Source organism: Cajanus cajan, chromosome 6 (genome assembly GCF_000230855.2).
Source record: "Cajanus cajan strain Asha chromosome 6, NIPB_CcT2T_4, whole genome shotgun sequence".
NCBI lineage: Eukaryota > Viridiplantae > Streptophyta > Magnoliopsida > Fabales > Fabaceae > Cajanus > Cajanus cajan.
The window spans coordinates 1,188,388-1,199,113 of NC_138522.1; the positions used below are offsets into that span (position 1 = coordinate 1,188,388).

The 10,726-nt window shown below is 32.3% G+C and overlaps 1 protein-coding gene across 5 annotated transcripts; it reads left to right on the top strand.

Moving 5' to 3' along the window:
• The first annotated feature begins 584 nt into the window (after positions 1-584).
• LOC109797526 (alpha-galactosidase 3) lies at positions 585-9,766 on the top strand. Of its 5 annotated transcripts, none has more exons than XM_083076463.1 (16): positions 585-796; positions 1,015-1,298; positions 1,494-1,552; positions 2,314-2,370; positions 2,457-2,491; positions 3,020-3,123; positions 3,256-3,328; positions 3,786-3,844; positions 3,933-3,998; positions 4,087-4,170; positions 7,186-7,250; positions 7,334-7,416; positions 7,718-7,808; positions 7,933-7,991; positions 9,018-9,158; positions 9,356-9,766. In XM_083076463.1, the coding sequence occupies exons 2-16, from the start codon at positions 1,087-1,089 to the stop codon at positions 9,464-9,466; spliced, it is 1,299 nt and encodes a 432-aa protein (XP_082932589.1). In that variant the 5' UTR covers positions 585-796; positions 1,015-1,086; the 3' UTR covers positions 9,467-9,766. The 5 variants fall into 5 exon arrangements, with proteins under 5 accessions (XP_082932589.1, XP_082932590.1, XP_082932588.1 ...); XM_083076464.1 differs by having other exon boundaries at positions 1,021-1,298; XM_083076462.1 differs by lacking the exon at positions 585-796 and having other exon boundaries at positions 933-1,298.
• The last annotated feature ends 960 nt before the right edge of the window (positions 9,767-10,726 follow it).

The following is a 10,726-nucleotide window of genomic DNA, read 5'->3' on the forward strand; positions in this document are numbered from 1 at the left end:
AAGGATTAGTATTTTTTTAAAAATACTTTACACAATTAATATAGTTAAAAAAAATGAAAAAGGACATCAAACATAATTTTGGTAATTACTAATTACAAAATGTAATTAATCCATCCCAAAGAGATTTTTATTTATTTATTACAACTCCTAGTGTTTTTTTTTTCTTCTTGTCATTCTTTTTCCCTTTTCACGGGATAAACCAGAGGAACAGCCTAACATAATAGAATCGCCTGTCTATTTGAAATGTCCATATTTTATAAGAAAGTTGCAAAGGTGTCGTTGGATGAAAAATATCTTACTCAAAATGTAATTTCTTCTTCTTATTATTTGTTTGTGGCTCCCATCACACAAAGAGAAGCATCTAGAGCCCAATATTATATTCAAACATATTTGACAATAGAAACATGATATTATCCAAGCCTAATAATAAAATAAAATAAAATGATTAACAATTTAAAATGTACCCTTTTATCCCCCACTCAATCAGTAATCAAAATAAATATAAATTTAGATGGAAGAAACTAACAAATCACTTGGTTGAATTAAGGACGGAATTGGGATATGATCAAAATGATACCAAAGCATAAACCAATCTAAATCACTGCTACATTCTCATTGAATAGTAAGTAATTTGCATGTCTCAATCAGTGTTATTTGGATTCAACAACAACACAAATTTTAGAGACATATATCCATTTGGTTATGCAAAAAACTTTATGGCAGTGACACGTAATAAGAGACAGAAAAGTAAGGATGAGGAGTATTACATGAGAGATTCTTAATTTCTTATCCGTAAGTAAGTATACTATTTTTGTATTTATCACATGCTAAATTCATTTTGCAAACTTTTACTATTTTGTTCGATTCATTAATTCACTAAAGATTTGATGGGTAATTTCAACGATTGAATAACGAGTAAATACTGAAAAGAAAAAAAATTAAAAATAACTGATATAAATGTGTCGAATCGTATCCAATGCTTGACTTGGAATGATGTTTTTGATTCGTCTCAAGTGACAGTGTTCTGTTCCTTCAATCGGACAAACTCGTGTACTTTCCAATTCCAAATTTCGGCAGTGTTGAGTCATGGCGAAGCAGAAACTGAGCAATACACTTTTCGTGCAGTTGTTGATTTTCTTCTTCTATGCTTCATCTGTTTCGGTTTCAGCGAGATTTGTGCCTCTATTGCAGAACTATGGGAACCCCATATTTAGATCAAACTTTCATACTATTTACGACACTTCCAAGTACGGTGGGTTTCAACTGAGCAATGGCTTGGCTCAAACGCCTCAGATGGGGTTTGCTTCTCTCTCTCTCTCTTATGCCTTCAGTTGAATAAATTTATGAGATGGGGTTTTACTTCTGATATTTTGATGAAGTTTTTTTTTTTTTTTTTTTCACGGTTGCAACTGCCAAATTGATAAAAGACCCACGTGATGAAAGATATTTTCCATGGTATTTTAACTTTGATGTTTCTTTTAATTTTTGTGTAGATGGAATAGCTGGAATTTCTTTGCATGTAATATCAACGAAACAGTCATTAAGGAAACGGGTATCGTTTTCTTTCTTTGATGCTACTACTTGTAGATGAGTCACTTCCATTTCCTCGATGAATTAGTGCATCCACGGATTGTGATCAAGTGGTCATATTAGTCTTTTTTTTTTTTTTTTTTTTCCAGTTATTCTGCGTTGTTTATTAGTTACTTTTTAGTTTCTTGATCCGTGTGTATGAATCAGTGTACATCTAGTTTATGAATGGATTCATTCTTCAGTTGTCATTCAATACTTGGTTTCATAATCAAGCGTTAGATCCTCTCTTATCAAAAAATTTATTTACTTTGTAAAAAATAAACATATCTTAGCTTTGATTTTATTTCAATTAATCACTAATAAAATCTCAACTTATATCCTTCGGCCACTGGAGAAGAAGTGAGTTTGAACCGAGTCCAGGAATAGAGGAAAATGATGTGTTATAATAGGAGATATTTTTTTGGAATTGGGGAGGAATTTCGCCCCTTGGTCTCTGGCTCTACCTGTGCTTTAAATAGCTCTGCATTCTTGAGATGTTTTGCTATCTTTTTTTGTGAAATAGGTTAACTATTCATCAAAGACAAAGATTCATTTGCTTTTCTTGTGACTTTACATTCCATTGGAAAACAATTTGTATTATGATATTACACTTATAATCTCCAATGGCATATTTTGTTTCACTGCAAGCATTATGGCTCGTATTTTTCCAATTAATAGCTGAGATTTAATCTTTTCCTTGGTAGTTTATGCCTACCAGTACTGATATGTATTTTATTTTTCCAGCTGATGCGCTGGTATCAACAGGGTTGGCTGATTTAGGTTATGTGTACCTCAACATAGGTAATGTTCTTGTGTGTTCAAAATTAACATTTTAGCTGTGGGACATCTATTTATACTTATCTGATATTACTATATTTTATGTGCAGATGATTGCTGGTCTGCTGTGACAAGAAATCTGAAGGTTAGCTAAACTCTGTTGCTTCAATTTTACTGAATCAACTTCATCACTATCATCTCTTGTTGTATATACTTGTTGGCTTTCAATGTTACCTTTCTGGACTTTCAATTGGGTAAAGAAAACATGCTTCAACTGGCATTTGTTAGATATTGGCTAAGTTTTACCACATAAAAAAGATAAATAATTAACAAATGCCAATTGAAACATTTTTTCTTAAATCTATTGAAAGTCCATATAAAATATAAAATGAACTTTCAATAGTGCATGTAGTCATCAATAGAATACATGCTTTCCTGTTTTATCAAACCATATGCCAGCACAGTGCAAGGATGGGTAACAGTGTACCACTTGTAGTTTGATAGTCTGCTGGCATATTTGTTTAATAAAACAGGAAAGCATGTATTCTATACATGACTACATGCTCTACCCATTTTCTATATGAAAATGGTTTTGTAGCAAAGTTTAAAATTCCGTTAACATTCTTTTGGTAAATATATGCTGCTACTTACTGTTTTGGGCGTGGAAGTGCAGGGTCAACTGGTTCCAGATCAGAAGACATTTCCATCAGGAATCAAAGCTCTAGCAGATTATGTACATGGAAAGGGACTCAAGCTTGGCATATATTCTGATGCTGGGTAGGATGATACTGCAAAATCGGCCAGATGTTTGAACGGTTCATTCTAAAATAAATGATACCCCTTTTAATTGTGACTAACCAATCTTCTAATCACATGTTCTATATTTTTTGTATATCTCACTCTTATTAGGGCTTTTACATGTCAAGTCCGGCCAGGATCAATTTTCCATGAAACTGATGATGCAGATTTATTTGCCTCTTGGGTTAGATTCCATTATCTCATTTCTATAGTTTGCAAAACAGTATCATATACTCTTCATGTTTCAAGGAGATAAGATATTGTGCCATTTAATGGAATTCTCTTAAAGTTCAAATAGTTTTCATTCATTGATATGATTGAAATTTGTTTGCAGAGATGGTATTCACATAACTTAGCAATGACCTATACCTTCATAGATATTATGTCTACCATGGCACAATTAGATTGTTAGAATTACAGCTCATGAGCACAACTCCAAAATTTCTGACATCAATTAAGTAATAAAAGAAAATTAGTCTCACTGCTTGATAAATTTAACTATAAAACATAGTTGTTACTCTTTTTATTATGTTGAGGGACATTTTTTATACTATAGAAGTAGTCTCATCTTGGAACGGTAACTAGTTATATTTTTCTGTACTTTCAGTAATTTTTCCCCCATCCTTTCATCCTTTTACCAGGGTGTAGATTATTTGAAGTATGACAACTGTTACAATCTGGGCATCCCTCCGAAAAAACGGTTTTTTTCTCATCTGTCTCACAGTAATTGCAATAGTTGCAGCACCCAGTACATTGAATTTGAGTCAATGTGGTTGCTTGTATTCCAGATATCCACCTATGCGCGATGCTCTCAATGCAACTGGGCGTAAAATATTCTATTCACTCTGTGAATGGTAATAGGGCATGTTTTTTAATTAGTTATCTGAGCTTGGCTACTGTTTGCTTGAGAGAAACCTTGCTACTTTCCTTTTGATTTTGCAGGGGTGTTGATGACCCTGCCTTGTGGGCAGGCAAGGTGGGTAACAGTTGGCGCACAACTGATGACATCAATGATACATGGGCAAGGTTAAAATTCTTGACATTGACTTATGGGTGGTGTGCATTTAACATTATATTCGGGTTGCTTATAACTCAATAATGTCAATAAATTCAGATATAGCATTCAGAGGGATAAAACAGAATTTGTGGGGTCAAATCGTCGTTGGTTGTTACTGGCTTGGAATTTTGCTTTTGTCAATTGTTTTCTATTAACCAGTGATCTAGTAGCATGAACACAAATTATGTTAAAAAATGGTATGTGAAGTTGAATTAATGAAAATTATTTGGAATTTAGAATTATATTAGAAAGGCAAAAATACATTTTTCGTCCCTTATATTATTTATTAGTGTCAATTTAGTCTCACTTTAATTAATTAAATCAATTTAGTCCCACATCTTTAAAATGTATCTCAATGTTTGATTTTCCGTTTCTTCCGTTTAAATACTTAACGGATTTGACATGTGTCATGCTGTTATGCCATGTGTCACATCATCATGTCACGTGTCATGATGTCCAGTCATGTAGCATGATAGCATGACACGTGGCATGACACGTATCATATCCGCTAAGTATTTAAACGGAAGAGACGGAAAATCAAACATTGAGATACATTTTTTAGATGTGGGACTAAAAAGTGAAACTAAATTGAATCTAATAAATAATATAAGGGTCGAAAGGTATATTTTTGCCTATTCGAAAAGTCCTTAAGTTTACATTTTGCTCTTTTGGTTGATGTTATGTTTTTAATCAGAATATAGTGAGTGATGTGGCCATGTGGGGATTGGTGTATCATTATGTCAAAGCTTGGAATTTTGTTTATAGAGGAATGATATATTTCCTTGTCTACTGTATAAGTCCCTGGGCAGTCGAGAGACTTAAGAAGAAAGGGATAACTACATATACATTGTGCACAGGATGGTGTAATTGTGGTCTCGGTTTGGTAATTGGTGGGAATTAAAGTATGAGGAAGGTTGTAGGGAAGAGTGGACTTGTGAAATGAGGGGGGGAAAGGGTAGGGATAAATGAGGGCAGAGGGTGAATGGTAGTTTTCATCTATTTCTGGCAGCCAGAATAGGGAAAAGAATGAAGAATATTCATATGGGTGCATTACTTGAAATTCAAATAATCCTGCTCAGCCAATTTTTACTTTTTATCTTCTTGATATATAGCTGCTGGACTCAAGGAATTAGGTGCACTCTAGTGTACAGTTATTTAGATTCTAGGATTCACGAAAGCCCTAAAAACAATGTTAAAATAATGGAAAATGGAAATAGTGATGGGCATGAGTGTTACTATTTTGGCAAGTGAATCAAATTGTTCAAGTATTCTAAAATTAGTAGAGTGTCGATCCGTCAAAGACATGCTTAATATTTGACAATCTATCCAAAATTTGTTGTTCTTTTAGCTTTGTCACAATTAATCTATAGATTCACATGTGCATAAGTTCTTCTTAACAAAATTTAACTAAAGAAATAGTTTTTAGGACTCTTAGAGAGATAATAGCAAGGTCTTTGTTTAGATATAAAACAACTTGCTGGGGTTATATTTCATTGAACTCACAAGATTTCAAGAGGTAGAATATATAATATTTTTGGACTTCAAAATCACATCCAATTGTAAATATTTTTTTAACCCTAATCCCTTAGAAGAAAAGAACTAAATCACTTTATTAACCGTCAATTCCTTGATCACTTAACAAAATGACTTGCATTAAGTGTTACTTTTCCAAGATACTAAAGACTCACATCCATTCATGAAATGAGACTCCTTAGGTAATAATTAAGTTAAGAGGAATGGCTTAAGGAAGGCACCTTGCGAGAAAATAATTGTCCTACGAGTTATGGACCACGAGAATTTGAGTATGAATCATTGAGTGGTCGCCCTGCAACCCTTTAGCATTGCACCAACTCCTATATTAGCTTCACCGGCCAGCGGTGTGATTGGCGCCCAGTGATGGGTGTCTTGAGGTTAACAATCTTGGCAAAAAAAATTGGCTTTCATTTATCTTGAAATTAGCAACCATTAAATCCTACACTTGGTAATTCAAACACATACTAAAAACTTAACAAAACAGGACATGTAATGATCTAATTTGAAAGAAAATTGTCTATTAAAAATGTGTGCAATTTGAAGTAACTAGGACAATTATCAATGAATCTCGTGACTATTTGTCATAAAAGATCACCATTGGATCATGATGATAAAGATGAACATTAGCATAGAGTTGGGCATTACTTTAGGTTTGACGAATTTGAAATAATCTAATACATTCCCATGATTTTCTTTGGTTTAAATACTTTTTTAATGCTTATAATTTCACTTATTTTACTTTTTAGTCTTTATAGTTTAAAATAGACCTTTTTAATTCTTGTACTTATCTTTTTCAATCCTTTTTAGTACATATAGTTTAAGATAAAATTTTTTAGTCCCTATTGTTATTGTTTTTTTTGTAACATTGTCTGTTTTGTGTTAATGTGGTAGAGGTCTTCAATTTTCTAAAGGTAAAAAAAAAATGTCTCAGCAATGGGCGTCACAGGTGAAGGTATAAAAGAGGCACATAATGTCAAAAGACCTAATTTAAAGTAATTTTAGCAAAATAAATTCGACATCAAATATATAAAGTTGAATACCTCTATGAAATTAACACAAAAAAGACAATGTTACAAAAAAATTAACAACATTGGCTAAAATTATTACAAAACTGCGAGCATAAGATCTAAAGTGACCTATTTTAAATATAAGGCCTAAAAAGGATTGTAAGAGATAAGTATAGGAACTAAAAAGGTCCATTTTAAACTATAAAAACTAAAACGTAAAGTGAGTGAAATTATAGAGGTTAAAAAAGTATTTTAACTTTTTTATTTTGTTTTGTATATCTATCACTAGAAGACACCTTTGAAAATTTGTCTTCTTTCCAAACCATGGATGCTGGGCCAAAGCCTCAGCCATTTCCATACAAAGTTTTGACATGATCAATTACATTCTTGTCCAAAATTATCTGGGTGGTATAATTCTTAAAAATGATTTTTTTTTTGGTTTAGCATGACAACCATTGCTGATCTTAATGATAAGTGGGCTGCATATGCTGGTCCTGGAGGATGGAATGGTACACGTCTTTCTTGAAATTTTATTGAGAATGCAATGCAAACCTTATTCTTACTTGTCCCTCAATTTACCATTTACGGACAGACCCAGACATGTTGGAAGTTGGCAATGGTGGTATGACTTACCAGGAATACCGTGCTCACTTTAGCATCTGGGCTTTGGCGAAGGTATTGCTCTTAGTTCCTACTTCCTATTGCTTTTTCTCTCTCACCCCCTCCCTCCTCTTCCCTGTAGGGACTTCACATGGACTGATGTTGCATATGTCTATGCTGCTTTTGTAATCTCTTAATATTCATGTGCCACCACCTGTTTTTTTATATGTTGCCTGATAATAGCTAGGCCATTTGAGATCTTAGGATAATAGGCAATGGTGGCAAACTTGATTTCTGGTAACGACCAAAAAAAAAGGTCAAGACACATTATATTTTAAACTTTCACATGCTCAAAATTGTGAACGTGTGTGTGCAGGCTCCTCTATTGATTGGCTGTGATGTAAGAAATTTGACTGCTGAAACACTTGAGATTTTGAGCAACAAAGAAGTCATTGCTATAAATCAAGGTGGTACCACTTTTTTCTCTGCGTGTGTGAAGTGTTTTTTTTTGTTGTTACTAGGTATATTTTTTCATCTATCTCATTCAGGAATGTTAAATAAGTAAGGTTACTGTTTCTTGTATCTTTGCAGACTCACTTGGAGTCCAGGGAAGGAAAGTTCAAGTTTCTGGAATAGATGGTTGCAGCCAGGTAATCTATTCTCTATCAGCTCATAGTATAGTACATCTATGTGAGAAAAGCTTGGGCATTTTGGCATGTATTTTACTGATACATTGTAGTCATGCTTCTGACATAGATTTTGGTTGGATTAGATATGTTCAGATTACTGAGAGGTTGTTTGGTTTGAAAAACTGTTTTTGTTTTCATTTTTAGTTGCAAGATGGTACTTTATTTTTTTTTGTTTTCTATTTTGAAAAAATTGTATAGCAAACAGTGAAAACATTTTTGTAAGCGAAAACATAAAAACCTTTTTTCAAACCAAATGGCACTTAAATACTTATTCGGACTGCTCCTCTAAATGCAGAGTGCTTCTCCTACTTGTATACTTTCACAATAGAAATCAATATATCATTCAAGGTGAAGACTAGGGTAGGAGAGCTACACATATCTCCCATCATTCAATAGCCAAAACTGTTCAAAGAGCGTTTGTGTATAGAGTATGGACCCACAAACCCTAAACATGATAAGGCCCAAACATAATAAACTAACCAAATTTAAAAAAATAAAAAATAAAACAAACTAACTAACCTTCATTTTGGATAAAATCCGAAATACAAAATAATCTTAAATAAGAAAACTCTAATAATCTCAAATAACTAATTGTATCCTAATCAAATCTATATCAGCTTCACAGTTTTAATGGTATCTGTGGAGCAAGGAGCATAAGCGTCTTCATCTTGAATTAAGATAATTTCACTGTCCTTCTAATTTTACCTTCTGATGTATAAGCATACTAAACACGTAATTTTTGTCTTTGAAACTTCACCTGTTCGTAGACAACTTGAAAAGATTATATGAATCTAGAACGATTAGACTACTTTTGATATTTGATTCACAAATGTCTATGCATTATTTTGATATTTGATACATAGATTTGGACCATTGGTATAAAATTTGCCACCATGGCAGGACAAATCATGTGTTGCTCTTTAGGTCTTGATGAGACAAAGTATGCCGACTAACATGGAATTTGGACTTTACTTTACATCTTTACAGGTTTGGGCAGGTCCTTTGTCAGGAAACCGATTGGTTGTTGCTCTCTGGAATCGGTGCTCAAAAGTTGCTAATATAACGGCTTCATGGGAAGCACTTGGGCTTGAATCTGGGGTTCAAGTTTCTGTGAGGGATTTGTGGCAAGTAAGTAATCTATCCTAGTTGCATTAAACTTCTCTAAGTCAGTCTTTCATGTGCCTCCTGCTGAAGCTCTTATTTATTTGCTATTTTATTTTAGCATACTTTCCCTATTGTATTGAGAAAAAAAATCCCTTACCACAATTGTTTTACTATTTACGACCTTGTTAAAAAAAAAAAATTTGCTCCGTTTTATCTTGCAGCACAAGGTAGTACTTGAAGATGCAGTGTCATCATTCAGTGCTCGAGTTGATATCCACGACTCTCAACTGTACATTTTCACACCAGTTACAGTATCTCACCCTGCAGAGTAGCTCATACTTCACCCTCCTAGTCGGATTTTCATTGAAGGAGAGGATGATGAAATGATGCCATGTCCATTTTGGATTCGCTGCTTTTATAAAAGTGAACCTCTGCGTGTTTATGTCCTCTTTTGTTGCAGAATTTGTTGGTCAGACATGCAGAAATAGATATCTTGAGTGTTTACATCTCAAATAAACGTGTTCAATACAACATGTCATGGCTCGCTACTCATGTATCATGATCACATAATTCCTGTCCTAAACGTGCCCTTGAGTGATTTTATTATGTTAATTTGGTCGATTTCTTTCTTAGCACATTTCATTTTTAATTCTAGTGTAATATTGAAAAAAATAAATAGATAATTTCTTTGGCGTGTTGGCAGAAGATTCGTTTTTATTTTCATCATATAGTGAACGGTGGATTGGTATTCTGGAATATTTCATGGCTAAAATATACCCTATGAATCTTTGATTCAATAAAACAGGATAAATATGTTAGTTTTGTGTTTGATTTATAAAATGATCACAGGAGAAGACAAAAAATAAAAAATAAAAAACGACAAGACAAGTCTTGTATTTTTGTAACTCAATAAATTATATGGTTTTTTATTTTAAATACAAAAATACTAACTATCATAATATTATATACTCTTATCTCTATTATCATCATCATCATCACTTATAACTTTGGTTATAACATGTTATTTTTGTCATAACTTATTATCATTTTTTTAATATTATGATTGTTATTATTACTACTACTAATATTATTGTCATCATTATAATTCTTACAATTAAGATAATAATAATTAATTATAAATCTTATGATAATTATATTAAAAAAATATTATAATAAATTTAACATTATTTTATCTTTATTGTATATTATTTATTAACCAATGTTTAAAATAAAAAATTGGCTGATTTCTTGAATATTTGTCTTGTGTTATTCTCCTTATCATGTACCTAGATGTGTGTCAAACATACTTTATGAATTGTTTACATTAGGATCAAATTCTTATCTTTTAATTATAATTAAATTAAGAGTATTTTTTAATACAAGTTTAGAAGAATTTTTAAGAATTTTACTGAAAATAAAGAACTCTTTTTAATGATTGGGACTTGATTTTGCTTTATGTTTTGGAGTTGTGACTAATGTACTACTTAATTTTTATAGGATTGATCTCACTTCAAAGAGTTATACTTCATATATATATATATATATATATATATATATATATATGATGTTTTAAAGAAAAATACACTAATCGT

Excerpts from the sequence above, each read along its gene's own strand:
- LOC109797526 (XM_083076463.1), top strand. The coding sequence starts at position 1,087 with ATGGCGAAGCAGAAACTGAGCAATACACTTTTCGTGCAGTTGTTGATT. Across the intron at positions 1,553-2,313 it reads AACAGTCATTAAGGAAACGG|CTGATGCGCTGGTATCAACA; the intron begins GTATCGTTTTCT and ends TTATTTTTCCAG. Across the intron at positions 2,371-2,456 it reads TTATGTGTACCTCAACATAG|ATGATTGCTGGTCTGCTGTG; the intron begins GTAATGTTCTTG and ends TTTTATGTGCAG.